This window comes from Mesoplodon mirus, assembly GCF_964341445.2.
Source record: "Mesoplodon mirus genome assembly, chromosome: 4".
NCBI classification, from domain to species: domain Eukaryota; kingdom Metazoa; phylum Chordata; class Mammalia; order Artiodactyla; family Ziphiidae; genus Mesoplodon; species Mesoplodon mirus.
Genome location: NC_138979.1, coordinates 185,914,296 through 185,934,521, shown reverse-complemented (window position 1 = coordinate 185,934,521; position 20,226 = coordinate 185,914,296). Strand labels below are relative to the sequence as shown.

The 20,226-nt window shown below is 53.7% G+C and overlaps 1 protein-coding gene across 1 annotated transcript in view; it reads right to left on the bottom strand.

Moving 5' to 3' along the window:
- Window positions 1–20,226, bottom strand: part of DYNC1H1 (dynein cytoplasmic 1 heavy chain 1) — a 65,601-nt gene that overhangs the window by 22,981 nt on the left and 22,394 nt on the right. Inside the window, exons 12-41 of the mRNA XM_082618168.1 lie at window positions 18,122–18,262; window positions 17,598–17,774; window positions 17,347–17,457; window positions 17,148–17,267; window positions 16,493–16,732; window positions 14,773–14,928; window positions 14,536–14,649; window positions 14,202–14,312; window positions 13,914–14,123; window positions 13,599–13,745; window positions 13,074–13,240; window positions 12,798–12,971; window positions 11,918–12,083; window positions 11,647–11,835; window positions 11,359–11,553; window positions 10,418–10,700; window positions 9,808–9,908; window positions 9,057–9,216; window positions 7,799–8,042; window positions 7,439–7,622; window positions 6,952–7,164; window positions 5,958–6,196; window positions 5,618–5,774; window positions 3,792–4,019; window positions 3,073–3,303; window positions 2,784–2,924; window positions 2,366–2,599; window positions 2,074–2,280; window positions 1,862–1,983; window positions 1,229–1,394 (exon numbers count right to left, since the gene is read on the bottom strand). Of these exons, the coding sequence (XP_082474294.1) occupies window positions 1,229–1,394; window positions 1,862–1,983; window positions 2,074–2,280; window positions 2,366–2,599; window positions 2,784–2,924; window positions 3,073–3,303; window positions 3,792–4,019; window positions 5,618–5,774; window positions 5,958–6,196; window positions 6,952–7,164; window positions 7,439–7,622; window positions 7,799–8,042; window positions 9,057–9,216; window positions 9,808–9,908; window positions 10,418–10,700; window positions 11,359–11,553; window positions 11,647–11,835; window positions 11,918–12,083; window positions 12,798–12,971; window positions 13,074–13,240; window positions 13,599–13,745; window positions 13,914–14,123; window positions 14,202–14,312; window positions 14,536–14,649; window positions 14,773–14,928; window positions 16,493–16,732; window positions 17,148–17,267; window positions 17,347–17,457; window positions 17,598–17,774; window positions 18,122–18,262 (5,328 nt within the window). The remainder of the gene's footprint in view (window positions 1–1,228; window positions 1,395–1,861; window positions 1,984–2,073; window positions 2,281–2,365; window positions 2,600–2,783; window positions 2,925–3,072; window positions 3,304–3,791; window positions 4,020–5,617; window positions 5,775–5,957; window positions 6,197–6,951; window positions 7,165–7,438; window positions 7,623–7,798; window positions 8,043–9,056; window positions 9,217–9,807; window positions 9,909–10,417; window positions 10,701–11,358; window positions 11,554–11,646; window positions 11,836–11,917; window positions 12,084–12,797; window positions 12,972–13,073; window positions 13,241–13,598; window positions 13,746–13,913; window positions 14,124–14,201; window positions 14,313–14,535; window positions 14,650–14,772; window positions 14,929–16,492; window positions 16,733–17,147; window positions 17,268–17,346; window positions 17,458–17,597; window positions 17,775–18,121; window positions 18,263–20,226) is intronic.

Sequence of the window (20,226 nt, the reverse complement as noted above, 5' to 3'; positions counted from 1 at the left end):
AGAATAAAGACTCTAGACCCTGGAAAATTTGAGAATGAATTGGTAGATAATGTTGGGACTACTGTTCAGAACAAAGCAAGATCCAAGTTGCTCACTTTATGTTGCAATTAATTATATTTAAAGATTTATACGTAAAAAAAAAATAGGGCTTCCCTGGTGGCTCAGTGGTTGAGAGTCCGCCTGCCGATGCAGGGGACACGGGTTCGTGCCCCGGTCCGGGAAGATCCCACATGCCGCGGAGTGGCTAGGCCCATGAGCCATGGCCGCTGAGCCTGTGCGTCCGGAGCCTGTGCTCCGCAACGGGAGAGGCCACAACAGTGAGAGGCCACAACAGTGAGAGGCCCGCGTACCGCAAAAAAAAAAAAAAACCTACAAAAAATATTCCTCTAAAATATTTTTAGAAATGTAATTCCTAAGTTGAAGGAAAGCTTTTCTAAGCATTATTTCAAAAGCGGAAACAATTAAAGAAAATAGTCTATATTTAATAATATTTAAAATGCTGTAGGAAAAAACCTGCAATCATACAAAATTTAAATCATTTGCGATACGTGACAAGCTAACGCTCATAAAGTCCTCTAAGTAAGATGGCTGTCTCAGTGGAAAGTCGGCAGTTCTCTCGCAAGGGCCCTTGTCAGAGGCTAACAAAGAAACGCAAGCCAAAAACGTGAGAGCCACTTCTGCTCATCCAGTGGGCAAAGATCTTTTTTTTTTCAGCAGTGCCTCACAGCACGTGGGATCTTAGCTCCCCAGCCAGGGATCGAACCTGCGCCCCCTGCATTGGAGGGGCGGAGTCTTAACCACCGGACTGCCAGGGAAGTCCCAGTGGGCAAAGACCTTTTCGATAAATATTTTTTCAAGGCTGAAAGAGGCACTGTGGTGGAACTGTCACCGGCCCAGCCCCCTGACAGGTTTGGCCACATGCAGTCACCACAAGCACTGCAGGAGAACAAGTACAGACAGGCACATGTCGGTGCTGTTAAACAGAAGTGTCCACATCCTTTTAGAAACGGCACAGCACGGTCTCGGTTTCATCAGGGGAATGAACACATGTACGTGTGCCAGACGAGGACGGCAAGAACAAGCAAGAGGATATTCGCGGTTGCAGCACCGGCCGGAAGCATGATCTGTTGAGACCCTGGAGCAAGTCTCCCGGCTCAGCCAGAGCTCCAAGTGAAGCTCAGTCTCTCAACAGAGCCCTTTGGTCATGACGGGCAAAGACGCCGCGCACCTGGGACATGGTGTAGAATTCCACCATCGCCGCGGTGAGCGGTTCTGCGTATGTGCGCAGGGACGGGATGAGGCGCAGCATGGCCCGGTTGAAGGTGCCGTAGATCTGCGTCAGGGAGGCGGGTCCCGGGTAATCCACATACACCACAGGCACGTGACGCAGGAACCTGCACAAAGACAGCCCGGCTCAGCCTCGTATGGGCTGATGAGCAGCGTGCCTGGGAGGGCTGCCTCCCTGTCCCAGGCCGACCAGGGGCTTCCTGACCCGCCCCCATGGCTTCACGCCACAGCTGACTGAGGTCTCACACAAACTACTCGGGCCTGGGTCTGACACACAACTGTAGATGCAAAAAACCGGAAAAGAACCGAGCAAAGGTGGGAAAACAATTCAGGCTTATTTCAGCCTCATCCTGGCCCTACAGGCAGGTCTGGGGCAGCTCACTACTGTGCAGCCAAGTCGTCACCTTCATTTTGAGTGTGTTCCCAGCACAGTGACATAACCCCGGAGGAACCCCATGACGAGCAGTATTTTGTTACCTTTTTATAATTAAAACCAGTTTCGTCATGCTACATTTAAAGCAAACCCGGAACTGGTGTGTGTGAGATCAGGGAAGTCTACGGGGCTGTGTGTTACCTGTGAGAGAGGGGCTTTCTTCCAGGATCTGTGGGCGGGTTACAAGCCCCGACAAACTGGATCCTCTCCAGCTTCACCCAAGTTTGATCTGAGGTCCGGTAAAAGCCTCCGTGCTCCACCATCTGAGGGCAAGGGGGGAGTGAGACACGTTAGGGGCAAATGTGAACAGGACACGTTGTGGAGGAGAGGGCACCTCGTGGACATAAACACACCTGTCTGATGAAGGATATGACCCTCTGCGTCCCATATTTATCCATGTCTGGCAGGTTAATTTCATCACAGAACAACACCAGCCACTTTCCAAGCTGAACAGGGGCCAGAACGACCCCGTTAGGTGTGCGTCTGTACTCGCAGTAGTGGTCAAAAGTCTTCAGCAGGAGCTCTGGAGTAGTGGCACTGGAGAAGTTAAGACCCACGACCTGGAGAAGGGAAGAAACAAGTGAGGCGCTGGAAGGCCGACCCGTGCTCGAGCCCCGGGCCCGCTGCCCACTGCGGCCTCTTTACCTCCATGTCGGGCAGGGCCCGGAGGGCGCTGAAGAGCGTCATGGTCTTGCCAGACCCAGGAGGGCCACACAAGACCAGCGGCTTGTGCTCGGCCAGCCAGGTGTACAAGAGGGCCTCGTGGCGGACGGTGTCCAGTGTTGGCACAACGACATCAGGGGCGGCCACCTTGTGCGTCTCCACTTCAATCTGAGGCACCTTGGCCTGCCACGGCGACCATTCTCCGCTGATGGACACCTGCACACACGGGCGGGCGCCGGTCACCCTGGGGACCCATGTACCTGCTCGCCTAAAAGACTTGCTCACTTTCATGCAAGTCAGAACCTCCAAGTCAACCTGCCTCCCTTGTGCCACAGAAAACTCAAAGGACAAAACCCTCCTACGAAAGAAAAGACGGCGTCCAGTCGAGGCGCGCACTCACCTCGTAGTCGATGATGGGGATGTTGGGAGCAGCGGGCAGTGGCACCGTCGTGATCCTTCTGATGTATTCGCCCAGCTCTGCTCTCATTTTCAGCCGACTGTCTCCAGACAAGGACCAAAGGATGGCGTAAACCAGATACCGCTATTGGAATAGGAAGTGGGTCCCGTTTTGAATGCAATTTCAGCAATAAAGGAAAGACATTTACAACGATGCTACCCTGAAGCAGTGGTGCCCAGAGATGCTGCCGGCACCTCCCCCAGCACCTGGCCACAACCGGACCCCTCCTGACCTGGATGTAGCGCTCCAGCTGCTCTATCTGCATGGGGAAGTCAGGGTGGTTGGCGTTGTACTGGGCCACGTTGCGGCAGGCCTGGTGCAGCATGGAGAAGAGCGAGCCCAGGCAGCGCAGGCGAGTCAGGTCCATGATGTGCTCCAGCTTGAAGGCGTGCTCCAGGGCCTTGGTGACCAGGCCGTTGGACGTGAAGTACGGCTGCATGATCGTTGCTGCGTCCCTCTGGATCTATAGGAGGGAGTGAATGATGCTTACCTACCATCTCAAAAAGTGGGGGCGGTTTCATCTCCTCTAACCTAGGCCCAGGAGAGGGTCACGCGACTGTGAAAAATAGTTTTATGGTTGAAAAAATGAGGAATAAGGCGTCAACGACCAACGCTTATTCCTTCATCTTGGTGGTTCTCAAAAAAAAAATCACGCTTCCTAGGAACACTGGTCTTCACCATCGAAATGCAAAAGGTCCCCCTTTCATCAATTTGCAGAGAAAACTGAAAGAATTCCTTTAATTTTCCGTGCACGGCTACGCTTTTGCAGCTGCGACGGCACTGATTATGCAAACCTCCAGCGCGTGGCCGGCTTCAGCAGAGGAGCAGTGACCATCGTGAAAAGCGCCCCGCCTTCCAGATGCTCGGGGCGGGATGCCCGGCCCCGCTCTGCGCGGCGGCCCAGCACCCTCGGACGCCAGCTGGCGGCACTGGGCGGAGCGGCTCGCGTACCTGCAGCATCGGGGAGGCGGCCTCCTCGCTCTCATCCTCCTTGCCCTTGCGCCGGCGCTGGGCCTCGTCCTCCCCCTCGTCCAGGGGGATGCTACGCAGCCTGGCCAGGAAGTTGTTGAAGATCATGTCTGTGCTGAGCACGTCCTCACTGAACCAGACCATGCCGCAGCGCGACACCGTGGCCAGCGTGGCGTACTTCAGGTCCTGCACTTCAAACATTATGCGCACCTTGAGAGAAGAGAACACTGAGCACAGTTAATGACGTGGGTTTGGTAGAGACCCGGATGCTAAGATTGTTTTACCCATGTGCCCACTGAAAGAGCAATTTAAATCCAATCTTGCTGCACTTGGTTTACAAGTAAAAATGTCTATGGTTTGCCTCATCACAACATCCACCAACCTCTCTCCCTGAGAATCTGGGCAGGAAAAAACCTGCGTGTGGTGGGGAGGAGAGGACAGCTCCCTGGGTGGCAGGGTCAGCAGTGAGGGGCTGTGGCCAGGCTCCTGGCCTTGAACCCGCCGGCAGGCTGGCCAGCAGGGTCTCCTTTCGCATGTGGGGTTGGCAGCCTCGCCAGGTCCCACTGTTAGTCGCCAGTGGGGCTGAGATTCAGACTGGACCGTCTGATCCCAGAGCCTTAAGCTCACTGCTAACACGCCTCACAAGATCCATCTTTCTGACAAGTTAGAATCTACTGGGTAGTGAGCTGTAAGCAAAGAACCCGACAAGTCAAATCAAGACACGAGTCTGCGTACGTGCACATTCCCAGACCCGTGGCTTGGTTTCTGAAGCGGCGATAACCACCGATGCTGACCCTTCGTCACGGGAGAGGCTCCTGCTCACCAGCGGCTCAGGAGTGCCGCCGGACTCCTCCCTTCCCTCCTGCCCACCTCCAGCCTGTCAGCCGACCCCACTGGCACAAGCTTGAACTCACACCCACAGCTCAGCTACTTCTCAGCACTTCCACGGCTGTGCCTGGGGTGCCGTGGCCTCCCAGCTCACCTAGCGGGCAAGCTCCAGTCCTCAGTGACCCCGGGCCTGACCTCACCTCGCCCGTTTCCCCTTGGGTCCCGCCCCAACTTCTCTCCCCATCAGCCAGCCGCCCCGCTCTCCTCGCACACGCCGGGCACAGCCAGACGCTCCTCCCCCGCCACCCGCCCCTCCACCTGGAACGCCCGGAAGCCACAGGAGATGCCCCCTCGTGCCCTCGGCTTCCCCGGGGAGCCTCGGCGCCGCCCCTTCTGCCAGCGCAGGCTCCACCCCTCGGCACCGGCGGCTGCTTTCCTCCAGTTTACTTTCTCCATAGCCCCATCACCACTTATCCTGTCTCCCACCTCAGACTGTGAGCCCTGGGAGGGCAGGGGTTTTGTCTGTGTTGTTTACAGCTGCATTTTCAGTATCTAGAACAAGGCCCGGTACACGACGGAACTCCAGAAAAGTGGGGTCAAAGTCTGAACGCACACCCAGGCCAGGCCTGCCCACGCTCTATCGGGTGGTGTGGTCAGGACCTGGATCAAGGGCTCATTTCCAAGGTTGAGCCTGAAAGCGTCCACGTCTAAATCCCCTGTTCTGCCATTTCCCAGAGATCCTAACTACAACCCCACCTCACGGAGCTGTAGGAAAGGCTACCTGGGAATTACGGAGTATGCGTACTATTCAGCACGTAGTGGAAAGTTACGAATGAACGCTTCGAAAACGCTTCTCACTAGCCACAGGAATGGAAAGAACCTGGCGCAGAGAGGCCCCGATGCCGACTGCGACCGCAGAGGCTGGGGCCGCTCCCCTGGCTGCGCGCCCGGCACTCAGGGCAGGATACTTAGCCTCGTACGTTGGGCGGAAGGCTGAGGCGCTCTCCGTTGGGCAGGGTCAGCAGCTTGTTGTCGTCCAGCACGGAGTTCAAGTTCTCCACCCACTCGGGGTCCACATCGCCGTCAAAGACTATCCACTGGCGCTTCTGCAGCTCACCCCTCACGTTGTCTATGATCCTGGTGTGGGAGGAGTGTACAGCAGCGGGTGACTGAGGCTGAAAATGCTCAGCCTGTAACCGTCTCTAAAGTGACTTTAATGTGTCCAGAGCGTGGTAAGCAGAAGAACGGACGCTGTCACCACGAGGACACAGCGCCTAGGTTCCAGTTCTTGGAGTGCAGACGCCCGCCCAGTGCACTTACTTCCTCAGGACGTGTGTGAACAGCCCATCCGTCCACTCCCTGGTGTTGGGGTCCAGGGTTCCGTACAGGTGGTCTTTGCTGATGGCTTTAGGGTCGATGATGTGGGCCACGCCCTCCACGCCCTCGAGCCTCTCCAGGGCCTTCAGGAGAACGCGCCAGGCCATGCTCTTCCCGCTGCCCGAGGGCCCCACCATCATCAGGCCGTGGTTGATCTGGGTGATCTGATAGAGCTGGAGAACCTGAGGGCCAGACCGACCAGCACCGTGAGCACTCCAGAGAAAGAACGTGGCAGGTTCCTCCCCACTTCTCCCACCACCGAGCGAGAAACGTGTGCCGTGACTCTCTCAAGGCAAGCACTGGGACTCTCTAACCAGAGAGACCTTCAACCGGCCACAAGCACAGCCAATACAGAGGGTTTTTACTGAACTGTGGAGCCGTTTGACTGAGTCAGGAGATGCTCACCGAGCTGCCTCAGAAGAGGCCCCTGAGATGTCCTGCCGGGGGGACAGGGACCAGATGAACGAGCCGCCTGCCTAACCCAGGACCACAGCTGAGGGTCAGCACGTACAGCTTGTGCACGTGACACGCTTTTCTTAAGCGAATCTCACAGAGGAGAGAAAGGAAGGAAGTTGATACAGAATGTAAACTCTATCGATTAGCACATTTACGTGGTTAATCGTGGTACCGCAAAGTCTTGTAAGCAGATCTTTTACTGCCACAGACGGTTTTCATCACGATCCCCTTCTAGCCAGCCTTTTCAGAGAACAAACTGTACCATGTAATTGAACATTTCAGGTAACTTTCCCTATCACTACTCTCAAGTTAAGAAAAAATCCTAACAGGACTTGGGGCAAATCTCCACAAACCAGACGACGCGCCTGGTGGACAAAGCCCGGTAAGACGTGGCTTCTCCCCCAAGTCCACGGCCGTCGTTACCACTCGCGGCCGCCTGCGGGGTCTGTGAGGCGCCAGCCAACACCACGATCCCAGCTACCTTTTCAACCCACATCCCGCCGACTTCTTCTCCGTCTCCATATGTCAGGTACATCTCCTGGCACACTTTCTTGAGCTCCTCCCTCAGCGCTGTCATCTCGCCCCGGTGATACTGGACCCCGGGGAACACGTCCGACAAGAGGCTGAAAAGGAGCGGGATGTCTTCTGCCACCAGCTTTGGCACCATCGTCTCACAGACACTCTGGATCAGGATCTGCGTGGGGAGAAGGGGATGAGCTCTGTGGGGGGGGGGGCGGCTCCACGTCTACTGCCCTGTCCCTGGAGGACCCACGGCACAGCTGTCCCGTGAACAAGCAGTGAGGCCCAGCGCCCTGCCCCCACCCCCAGGCTTCCCGGTCAAATGCGGGTCCCCTCCGTTCACCCCGGGGCACATGAGCCACAGTGAGAGCCCTCAAGGCACGACTTCACGGTGGCAAAGGGAAAGACAAGCAGAGTCTGGGCCTGAGCGGTTAGGGGGCCCCGCCCACCTCTTGCTCAGGGAGATTCTCTGCGATTTCTCCTTCGTCCACCGCCTCGCCACGCTCCGCCTTCTCCCTCTTGATCTTCTGGATCCGCTCCCGCTTCACGTTTCCGGCACTCACCAGCACGCTCTTCAAGGCTCGGAGACCAAAGTCGTAGTGGCTTTGAGAAGAGAGCTGCTCGTCGCATAGTCTAAAAGAGAAAGGGTTTTCTTAAAAAACAGTACATTCTGAGCACCAAGAGCATCGAACATCAAGAAATAAGAGACGGATACGTGGAAGGTAGTGTCGTAACTACACAGGTAAACTTTAAATGGCACACTTGACACATGCTAGAAACACGATTCGGAATAACTCTAAGGGACTCACTTGAAGAACGGGACGATCTTGTTGGCAAGGACCTCGGCGGTGCGGAAGCCCTGTGAGTACAGCATGACCTGGGCGATGAGCTGCCGGTCGGGCTTGGTCATGGCCAAGCTCCGGAACAGCTTCTTCAAGTTGTCTGGAAGGTTCGACCGGCCCGCGTAGCCAGGGTTCATGGTGATGAAGATGGCCATGTCTGGGCTCACCTTGACTTGTTTGTTCAGCAGCTCACAAGTAATGGGGGCAGAGGCTGAAAATCGGAGGGTGGTGTTAAGACTCGTGATAGTCAAAAAACCACTCCAAAATTTCTGTAAAACTGCAGAGCAAGCACCCATCTCCCTGCTGGCCCAGGACTCCAGGGGAGCTGGAAGCTCTCACCAGACACGACGCCCACCGGCCCAGGCAGGCCCATCTTCACCCACTTCACCCACACAAAAGCCGTCCGAATGTGTAATGGATCAAGTCACCAGAGGCAGGAAGCCCACTATTTGTGCATTACTGAGCATCACAAGGTCAATGCAAGAATAGAAACGCAGCCCAACAATAGTTGCAGAAATAAAAACCAATCCATGCTGTGACAAAACTGACCGGCTGAGGTCACAAGAATGACCCTCTCCTAGGGCCATCAAAGGAAAACACAAAATAAACAGCCCCCCGCCTCCCATCCCTGGACTACTTAGGGATCAGACTTCCTCCATAGGAGAACATGGAACATGGAGTACACAGGTACTGATTTCTTTGACACTCCTTTTGTTTTACTTAGGAGGTCTGGTAAGATGAGTTACCGTTATTATGGAAAAAAAGGGAACTTTAACAGGTAAACTCCCCAGCATGGATGTATTTATTTATGTCCTCCAGCTCACGAGCCCAGGCTGTGGGCGCAACAAGCCCCTGGGCCCTCCGAGCAGGAACTCCCACCGTGACGAGGGCTCGTTCCCAACACTCTGGCCAGGAGGCCTGGCTCTGTGGGATGCAGGGAGGAGGAGGGGGATGCGGGGGGCCCAGAGCGGCTCAAAGCTGTGCTGTGCGCAGACGCTGGGGGAGGGAGCACGGGGACTCTGCTACAGGGGAAGGACTGACGACTCCGCGGGGCTGCTCTGGGGCAGGGTGCAGCGTTACCCTGGGCCCTACCGCCTGTCTTCACTCAGGACGCACTGCCCCGCCTGCAGCAGCCGTCCTGGAGCTACGGTAAAGTCTCGCTTCTAATCAAAGAGGCAGCCCCCTCTGCGCCCTCCAGGCAATGGTAAGGAGAAGCCGGTCTCACTCTTATCGTAGCTGGGGCTGGAGTGCTCGCGCAGCGCCTCCTGGATGCACTGCACCTGCTGGGACACGGCCGACAGCATCCGCTCCTCCAGGCGGTTGAACTCGTCAAAGCAGCCCCACGCGCCCACCTGGCAAAGCCCCACAAAGATCCGTCCCATCGCCTGAAACGAGAAGAAGGGAAGGGAGCTGAAACCACGGCCGTGGTGCTGGCTGTACGGGGCTCCGATTCTGGCTTGGATGACTGGTCCCACCCTGGGCAAATCACATCTTGAAACCCCTGTATGCTCATCTTTGAAATGGGAACAATATCGCCTTCCTCCCAGGGTGGGGGGGTGGAAGTGGCTGTGAAGGTGGCATCAGCTTCACACGTGAGGCAAGGAGCCCAGCCCCACAGGTCAAGTGCCTCAAAAACAGTGGTACAGATGTAACGTATCATTTTTCCTCCTGTGCCAATAAAATCCCAATGACAAAGTTAACACGTTGCTTAAAAAACCTTTCCCATAGTATTTGTTTATTCCCAGGCATAGACACCAGAAAGATATGTTACACTGAGGAGTCTGAAGAATTTGAAGACGTGAAGCTCAAGTTGGTGTCAAGCACGTGCTGGGAACCTCAAAAAGCTCAAGTAACCCTGTCCCCAAAGGACCATGCTGTGCTGTAAGGCTAACACAACTCTGAGAGGTGCCGCCTGCTATTCCCCACCCAGCCCTCTCAGGCCCTTAACTCTAGGTGGTTCCCACAGAGCTTCTCACCTGGAAGTCAAAGGTTTCATCACAGTTGAAAACTAAAACAAAGCGTCCAAGCTGATGGCCGAGGGCTTTGACAGACTCGGTCTTCCCAGTCCCAGCGGGCCCTATTATTTGAAGAAAAGGAATTGAGAACTCAAATAAGAACACACCTTTAGTTTTAAGAACTGTAAAACGCAATTCATTTTAAAAAACCAAAGTACAATCATCCCTCGGTCTCCATGCGGACTGGTCCAGGACCCCTGTGTCTACCCAAATCCATGGACCCTCGAGTCCAATAGTTGGCCCTCCGTATCCACAGGTTCTGCATCCATGGATTCAACCAACCTCGGATGGAAACTTTAATCCATGGTTGGTTCAATCTGAGGATGTGAAACCGGTGAACATGAAGGGCCGACTGCCTATCTATTAAAAAAAACTCTGTGTCTAAGTGGACTCACACAGTTCAAATCAGGGTTGTTCAAGGGTCAACCATAAATGTGATAACCGCCAACGATTTGAAGTTTTAGAAGGTACCAGCCACGCAGTTAAGAAATACATTTAGATCATCTGCTTAATCTTGGAAGAGTACGTTTCCTATCTGACTCCACCTGTCCAGGTGTGGGGAGGGACTCACCGAAGGGGGACCCGCCCAACCTGGCCTCCAAGGCCTGTGTCATCGTCAAGTAGCAGCGGTCGGTGAGGGGGGTCTGGACCAGCTTGTCCTGGACGCCCAGGTACTCAAAGCCGTAGTTAAACTTGGCGTTGGCCATTTGAATCGACAACTGCTGCAACACATCAGTTTGCTTAGGGTCAAAGTAAAATCGCATTTGGCTGAGCCACTCAAAAGATTTGGCGTTGTCGATCTTGCTCTTGATCAAGGACCTGGTGACATCTCTCTGGTGAACCAACTCTGTAATCTGAAGAAAGAGTCACTTTAAAGAGTTTATCAGAAAGTACATTTCACGAACTAAAGTATGAAAACTAAAGTACATAAGCGTATCCTCGGGGTGCGGGGGTTATTGAGTAGACTTTGAAATTGAGATTCTAGGTCCAGTTACAGTGTAAACATTCACTTTTAAAAACAATAAAACTGTTATTCACACAATGGAATTACACAGAATCCAGAGCTGCAGCAAAAACCAAGAAACAACAAACAAAAACTCTGCTAGTTGCAACTAGCATGAAACGTGATGGGAGAAGAGCTGTCTCTATCCTAACAGTCCATCTGCTGCACACGGGGGCGCAAAGCCCAGCAGCAGCAAGCAACTCGGGCTCAGAGACACGCCGGGCTGGTCCGCCACGGGACATGTTCTTTGGGAAGGAGAGGACGAGAGTGTGAAAGACCCAGAGGGACGAGTGTCACCCCTTTGTGTCAGGAGGTCATGTGCGTTAGCTCCTGTCCGCCAAGACTGCCTTTCAACAGTACCAGAGAGCCAAGTACACACCCCAGCGTTTGCCAACAGGCCATCCACTTGTTTTTCTCCCTGACACCAATTAGGATCTTTTTCAAGCGTGAGTTCTTTCAACTGTCCGAGGCGCAGGCCCAGGAACCTGACTGGGAGGAAGGGGACTAACCAAGTGCTCCAGCTTGCGTCTCCGGAGCGGCGGCTGCTCCATGAGGACCGAGTCGGCCAGCACGTTGAGGGTGACCTCCACGTTGCTGAGCACGGGGTGCAGGGGGGCCGTGTCGCCGCTCCCGCCGACGCTGCTCAGCGCCGTCTCCACGTTCTCAGACCAGGCAATCTGGGCTGACAGGACCACGAGCTGGGCCTGCGAGACACGGCACACGAGACCCAAAAGGATGGTTTTAAAGATCAGCCAGTGCCCTCACCTTCAGACTGTCCCCCTTCTACTGGACAGTACCTGGTATTTGTCAATCCAGGTGATGTAGGTATTTGGGTCAATTGAAGTTGCTTTACCAAAAATCTCAACTTCCGTAACAGACTCAGCGAGGAGTTTGGCCAGCGTGACCCTCATCTCCTTCTCCACTAGGGTGAGCCACTCATTGATTTTGGGATGTTCAGTAATCGACACGGGAGTTTTAAACAGAACCTGGGAGAAAGAAACGCTAAGAAGTAAAGCGCGCAGAGATGGGAGTGAGCCTTTCTAAGTCACAATCAATAAATGTAACTACCTCCTCTCCTTCACGGGATGAAATGCCCAGGACGACAGAGTTATCTTCATTTAGGATGATGCTCGAAACACCAGCAAACATTTTCTTGAAATGTTTCTGTAACTTAGCTACATTCTTGCTGTTTCCAATGATTTCAAGCAAATCTTCATCACCCACAAAATAAAACCTAAAATTAAAATAGCATTTAAGTTGCTAAAACATTACATATACACAAATAAGGGGAATCAAGGCAAAACTTCAAATTGTATAGGAAAGGAAAGTGGATATGGATTGTGATGGACCGTCTCCAGCCTGCATTCAGATCACATCCGAATTTCTTCCAGCCCTCAGCAAAAGATATACACTCACCTAACAAGATCCTGAAGAGAAATTCAATGGATTTCATATAATTCACCTCACCTTATGAATTTTTTAAAAACCTGCTCTATTTATACGAAGTCAACTATTCAGAAAGAAAAGAATGCCACTTAGAAAATAAAATACAACTTCCCTGCTGGTCCAGTGGTTAAAGACTCCGTGCTTCCACCACAGGGGGCATGGGTTTGGTCCCTGGTCAGGGAAGTTCCACACGCCACACAGTGTGGCCAAAAAAAAAAAAGAATCACAGCTATATTTTTAAGAGATGCTAGCTGCCTGGGAGGGTGAATAATAGTTTAAATGAAGCTTAGTAAATGAACTCACGGTAGAAAATTAAGGATTATTCGTTATAATTAGGAATCAACGGATGAAGGAGAAACGGTAGTCACTAAATCGGTCATCGGTAACCAAACCCTTGACGTCAGAGTGACCAACACACAGGCCAGGAGGGAGGGAGGGGCAGGAAGGAGGCGCCGGAGCTGACCTTCCCTTCAGCCCCTGTAAAAACCACCCTCTCTCTCACCTGGGGAAAGATGAGCGCTCTCTTTCCAGGTACTCTCCCAGGGCTTTCTGGATCTTTCCTAGCAGGTCTGCTAATCTCTCCAGAGACCTCTGTACCCCCTGGATGTTTAGAACATCCATGACCAGGGGAGACTTGGATACTTTTTTCATGAGAGCCAAGAATTCCGTGCTGATACTACAAAGCAAATTAAAAGCGAGGTTAACGTCAGCCTTCGTGCAAAGGGTGGCTACCGGCCAAGGCTACCCTTCAGCCCTCCATCCCGGCTCGAGGCTGTACCTCTGGAACCGCTGGGTTTCCACTGGCAGCAGGTGTTTGATGTCTGCGCTGCCCGTGAAGATGCCCTCCAGGTAGACCCAGCGCCTCTGCACGTCGATCCACACGTCGAAGAGAGCCATGATCCGGTTCAGTTTGTCTTCCCAGCTCAGGGCGTCCTCTTCAAACACCTAATAGCGGGTGGATGGAAGGCAGAGCTCAACTGCTCGACTCTCCGCTCTCAGATACACCAGAACTTACCCCGATGTGCAGATAAAGATCCTGTCAAGTTACGTGGCTCACATCTTCTACCAGGCACCTGGTAACCGTGAGTCTGGCCATTTTTATTTTTTAATTATTTAAAAAAAATCTATTTATTTTGGCCACACAGCATGCTGGATCTTAGTTCCCCTACAGGGATCGAACCCGTGCCCCCCGCAGTGGAAGCGCATGAGTCTTAATCGCTGGACTGCCAGGGAAAAGGCCCTGACTGTAAGTCTGACGGTAAAACAGTGGATGTGCGGGGGGGACACCTCCCCACGGCGGTACCTTATAATATGGAGAGAGCTTCATGGCGGACACACTGTTGATGTGCTCTTTGACCTTGTTGAAGAGGTCGTCCCAGCCTCGGATCAGGCGACACTTGTTCTGATAGTTAACCAAGTCTAATTCGTAAGTATTCCACACTTCTCTTATCTGAAATGAAACCAAAAGAGGCTCGTCATCAGTACGTGGGCGTTTGCCAGCCACACAACTGACCGAGCGTAATGGAGACAAAAGGGGCCGCATGTGCGGCTCAAACCTACGTCAGTCTGTGTCACAGCCTGAAACGAGATACAGAATGCCCGTCGGCCAATTCCTCACCTGCTTCAAAAACTCCTCCAAAGCCATCTCCCCCTGTGCCACAAGCAGCACGTCCTTGACAACCGCTTCATTCTTCTGCAAGTCGACGTCCCAGATCTGGCCGAGGGTCAGCTCAGAAACAACCCAGTTTACATGAAGCCGTTTCATCAGCTGTTTCCAGTGGCGGTCTTTAAGCGCTTCGGATTTCAGTTCAATCACCAGCATGTTTATCTGTGGAGAGAGGGAGCCATGTTACCCATGCAGCGTGTTTCTAGGAGACATCTGTGACCGCAGCTCCGAGTCACCGACCTTGAGGTAACCTTTCAGAAGCCTCTGGACAAACTCATAGGATGCGTACTGCCGTAATCGCGCGGGGAAGTTTTTCAGCTGGTTCAAGAGGCCGTCTAAATTTTGCCGAAGCTGTCAAGAGAAACACAAGATGGTATTTAGTTTGCCAACATTGCTTTAAACGATGAAATATTTTTAAAATGGTTTTAGAAGAAATTTTACATTAACTTGGATGAATAATGTAAACGACCATTAAGTGACATTTTGTGAACTCTAACAGTTCCTTGCTTGCCAAGTCAAGTCTACACTTTCATACGTGAAGGTACACGTAGCAGCTACCGTTAACTCCATGTACCTTCCGAGGCTGCACGGAAACCCATGGCTGCTCCTTCATCTGATCGATCTGCTCCCAGACCTTAGAGAGCTCTGACCAAACGCCTTTGAGGTCCTGTAGCTCCTCTAGGGCCACCTGCGATGAAGCAGAGTAAAGCAGCTGAACTTGGAAGCAGAGCCACCCCGGGGCTCTTGAGACACTGCGGGCCAGAGGCAGCGTGCGCACGCGGCCCCAGCTGCCCGCCAGAGCGGTTCGTACCTGGACGCGCTCCTCGCTGCCCCCGAGCAGGCCCGTGTCTGTCAGCTCCAGCGCCTCCTTGGCCTTCGCGCACTTCTCCCGGTCGTCCTTCAGCCTGCCGAACTTCCCTTCGTAGATGGTGAGAGCCTGAAGCGCCTCCTCCGGGCGGAGGTTGCCCTGAAGCAGTCAAGGCCAGAGGATCAGAGCCGGGGCTCAGGACAGGCGAGCTCTGGCTCTGAAATGGTGGAGGGGGCCTGCTGGGCTTCTAGAATTTGTGATTCCTTCAACACGTCTACGTAGGTAAACATTCAAAAGCTGTACACGGATGGTGCACGTCCATTACTGGGTGAACTTTTACCTCCAGACTTGACACAGGAAAGGTGGAGCACCTCTTGACTCCGCCATCCCTCACTAAGTGCCGTGGGAGACGGAAGAGAAGAGTCCGGACAGACCTGGGCCTGGAGCAGGACACTCCTGACCGAGGGGACAGGGTGCTTGGGGCTGCCCGCCACGCCCTCCCCGAGGTGCAGAGTCATCGTATCAGTTACCGAGAGAAGAATGGAAAGGAAAGCACCGTTCTCACCGGAGGAGACTCTACTGCAGCCGTAATTAACACTGTTAACCTTTGAGAATGACTACACAACATATCAAAGCTTTCACTATAACACGTAACTAGCAAGGTGAGGCAACAAAAGATACTCAAATTCAGGTGATCACACTCTTGTCTAGTGATCAGTACTCACTCCCCTGCACAGCCTGGAAGCACTGGCGTTAGCAAAAGCGCAAGCCTGCTTAACACCGGGGCCCCTCAGCCAAGATGAAACACAAGGCAGGACCTTGGGCCCAGCAGCACAGACAGGGCTGCGGGCAGGACAGACGCCAACCCAGTAGACGTGGGGCGGCCAAATCAGCCCCTAGGACTGGTGTGGAGAACCTACATCCTCACTACAAAACCAGACTGACGTTCAGAGCATTTCAAAACCCTTCCCCTTCTACGCGTACGTGTATGTCTAAGTTTGAATTCCACCCAGTGAGCCGGGCAGGCTGTGACCTACGTGCCTGAGCCCCACACTGGCTGTCCCCCTGCCCGGACACCCCCTTGGCCACGGCACGCTTGCCAGCCCCTCCCTCGGCCTCCACATGTCAACGCCCAGCGGAGCAGGAAAGCACCGACACCCCTTTCCCGCGGCACGTGTCACCATCTGACTTAAAACACGTGTTCTTCTCGTTCACTCTTTACCCTCCGTGCCCCAGTGGAGTGTAACTCCGTGCAGGTGGGGCTCCTTTCTGGTCACCGCTGTATCTCTGCTGCCCAGAATAGAGTTGGTGCTCAATAAAGACTTGAATGAACCCAGAGGCCAGGGTGTGGCAGGCCCTGGTACAGAAAGCCTTAACGACTGCGACAATGACGCAGAGTTCAGGGCTGCCCCCCACTGCACAGACCTAGCAGTGGCGGCAGCGGGATGCTTGGCCCGTGTCCACGAGAAAGGAAATTCTAACTTCTGACTATGCCTAAGTAAGAGGATAACTTACAAACAGAAAAACAATTCCCCGACTTAAGCAACTGTCACGAGGAGGTCTAAGTCGGCTTTCGTGTTTTCAAATCCACTACCTGGAAGTCCTGCTCCTTTTAATCACAGGGAAAAGTCTTCATTCTGGAAAGCTAAGCCGTGGCAGGGCTTTTTAAGTCTGAGAGCAGAGACGCCAGGTCACCCGCTGCCGGCCCGGGGCCGAGACTCACCGTGACAGGCTTGGTCTTCTCCCAGTCGGCCAGCAGGTCGGTGGTGCGGCTCTCCACCGCCCGGTCCTCCTGGACGATCTTCATCTGCAGGTTCGCCACCTGCTGCTGGATGGCGGAGTCCTTCCGTCGCATGATGTCGGTGAAGGCCCCCCACTCTCCCTCGATGTTGTCGATGTAGAGCCAGGAAGGCGGGAACTGGAACCTCTGCTTTTCCAGCAAGCGCTGGCCGTTGCGGTAGAGCTTTGAGGGTTACAGAATAGACTGAGCGATTTCCTTCACAGGGGCAGCAGAGACTGCTGTCAGACCCCCCACGAATGGGAAGGCGCCCCACGGCTACGGAACACACGGGCTCCCCTCCTGACGGTGCCATGGCCAGTCCCGTGACGGCTCCTGGCTGCACCGGGTGGCCCTGAGCAGGGTCTAAGCGTGCCAGAGCTGGGCGTCACACCCTCCTTCCAAAGTATGAGAAGGTATGATTCAAGTTTGAGGACTTGAAGGTCCACAACGACAGCAGAAAATTTTAAAAGACAGGAGCCAGTGGTTCTCAAACCCTGAAGTGCCTACGAATCACCTGCCCCCCCTTACAGGCACGGCAGGGGCGCGACAGAGACGCACTGCAGACCCCACCGGAGACACAGCGGGGGACAGAGCTCACCTCAACTTGCTTTTCAAACTGCTTGATCTTCCGTTTCAGGGACTGCACGTAGGTGATGAAGGTCACAGCGTCGGAGGTGCTGGCCGTGTCCACTGAGTGTTGCTCCAGCTCCTGGCGAGACTGTCCGGAGAGAGCAGTGTGTGTAACAGAGCGCCGAGGGCCCCGGGGTCCGCCACGCCGGCGGGGCCCGGCCCCTCACCTTGGAGATCTGGGAGTGGAAGTCGGCCATGTTGGAGCCGAGCATCTGCCCGAATTTGCCCAGGACTTCCTTGTGCCAGGAGTCGTACTTGAGGTTCACCTTGGACTGGACCTGCGGGCGGGGGAGGGAGGGAGCACACGGCGGCGCGTGAGCAAGGCTCTCACACTGCAGTGTCTACGCCTCGGCTTCATTTCAGTCGGACGCTGCCGGCCCCGCTCCTGGACGCCCTCCAGTAAGTCAGCAGCGCTCACCTTGCCGTAATCTATGACCACCGGCCCAAACTCCTTCTTGGTCTCCGCGTTGTCAAAGGTCCCGCGGGCCTTCCTTATCTGCACCAGGAGAGCCTGCCACTTGCTGAGATCTTCCCCGAGTCTGTTGTAGATGTTCTCAGCTTGCATGTCCCACAGACACTGATACTGAAGCCAGACCTGCAAGTGAACAAGAACATAGTTAAATACGACAGTTTGACTTTTCATTTTGTAAAACATTAACATATATTTTCATATGCTGTTAAAAATCCCATGTTCTTTCATCGCTGTTAGGAAAACTCTCACTTCAAATTCGCAGAATTTTCCTATCAAAAGAGAATAGTTTCCTGTTCTCCAAAATGACTAATATCCCACAAGGTTTGCCCTATCGTTCACTCGTTTTAAGACAGCAAATATCACCTCATCGTTCACATTACATATAGTCAAGACCTTTTAGCTCCATGTTCATTAAATCTTATACTCCTAAGTGTGTAAGACAACGTATTTGAATGAAATTAGCTTCTCACCTTGACATACTGCTCGACTTCAGTTACGATGCCCATGACTGCAGAATAGGATTCCTCCAGGGCGACGGGGCCATCTGGCATCCGTGTTAGAGCGTTCCGGTAGAACTTCTCTTCTTCGGTCAGCTCATAGTGGACACCCACCTGAGCAAACAAAGCCAGACATGAATGCAGGTAGTGCGCACAAAAATGTAAATCTCAGAGTCACTTTCCCTTAATTAAAAGAAACTGAAAGAAACTGTATTTAAGGGATAACATTCACTTATCCCAGTCACAGGTAACCAGAAGCCTACTTATAACATAACTCCTCAAACCAATGAAAGGAACATCAACCACAAGGCAGAAGATATGGCGTCACTATTGGCACGAGGCAAAAACAGAAAGCAGGCGAGCCCTAGGAGCAGAGGGCACGACGCCCCCGAGCAGGGCCCTGCGAGACCCGAGCCTCTCATCCAAGACGGCAGGACTGAAGGTGGCGCCTACGAGAGCGTGAGACGACCACGACCGAGTGTTAACACCAACGTGGATGCTGGAACCCACAACAGTCATTCATTTGTTTCAACCATTTGTGGGCTGTCATGTGCCAGGCACTGTTGTAGGTACAACAAACAGACAAAAACCTCTGCTCACATAGATTTACATTCTGTGGGAGGAGAGAGACAACCAAGGGAAAAGCAAAATGCACAGAATGTCACAGGGTGAGCAGTGCCATGGAGGAAAGCAGGGAAGAGGGGACGAGGGGATGCGGGTGCAGGGAGGGTGTGTTTTGAGCAGGGGAGTCGGGGGGGCCTCACTGAGGAGGTAACGCGTGGGCACAGACCAGGAGGTGGAGGGAGGGAGCCTTGTGAGTATTTGCTCCCAGGGCTTCCGAGCAAGGGGATCAGCAAGCGCAAAGGCTCAGGGGCGAGGGTCCGCCTGGCACACGTGAGGATGAGCGAGTGCCCAGCGCGGCTGCAGCAGAGCCGCAAGGGAGAAGCAGATCAGGGATGCGGCGTGTCACGTGGGGCCCAGCAAGGCACCGTGGTGGGTGAGACAGGAAGCCGTTAACGGGCTCCGAAAAGAGGAGCGTCAGGGCTAACACACAGTTTTAAGACGCACTCTGGCTGCTGTGTTGACAACAGACTGTAGGGGTCAAAAGCAGACACAGAGAGACCAGTCAGGAGGGGGCTTAAATAATCCGATTGAGGGATTATGGTGGTAGAGCTGGATGTGGTAAGAAACAGATTAGGGTTTTTTTTTAAATTTTTAAATTAACTAATTAACTTATTTATTTTTGGCTGCGTCAGGTCTTCATTGCTGCACGCGGGCTTTCTCTAGTTGCGGCAAGCAGGGGCTACTCTTTGTTGCGGTGTGCGGGCTTCTCATTGCGATGACTTATCTTTGTTGTGGAGCACGGGCTCTAGGCGCATGCAGGCTTCAGTAGTTGTGGCGTGCGGGCTCAGTAGTTGTGGCTCGTGGGCTCTAGAGCGCAAGCTCAGTAGTTGTGGCGCACGGGCTTAGTTGCTCCGTGGCATGTGGGATCTTCTCCGACCAGGGATCGAACCCGTGTCCCCTGCACTGGCAGGTGGATTCTCAACCACTGTGCCACCAGGGAAGTCCCGATTAGGGTTAATTTTGAACATAGCGACAGTGGGCGTCCAGGAGCAGGTTGGAGGATGGGAAAGAAAAGACTGGGGGAGGAGCAAATCTGAGGGAGGGGACTGAGAGACAAGTCCAGTCTGACACGTCCATCAGGTGGTCACATGGAGACGCCAAGGAGGCAAAGGGACAGGCAGTCTGGAGTTCAGGGTAAGGCCTGGCTGGAGACAGGAACACGGAGTTGTCCACACCCGGCTGGTATTTAAAGCCAACAGGCTGGATGAGACACAGAGAGAGTGGGGTGGAGACGGCGCTGAACACGTAGGGCCAGTGAAGCAGATGGGCCAGCGAGGTGGAGGAAAGCCAGGAGAGCCGGCAAAAAGAGGGTGGCAAGGAGGGGGCAGGAAAAAGAGACCTGAGCTTACGTTCACAGTTAAGAAAAGAGAGACGCTTCCGGATAGGATCGCTGTTTTCCAGAAAAGTCGGTTACAGCAGAGATGGTGGAATATGCTTATTTGAAAACCACTGGT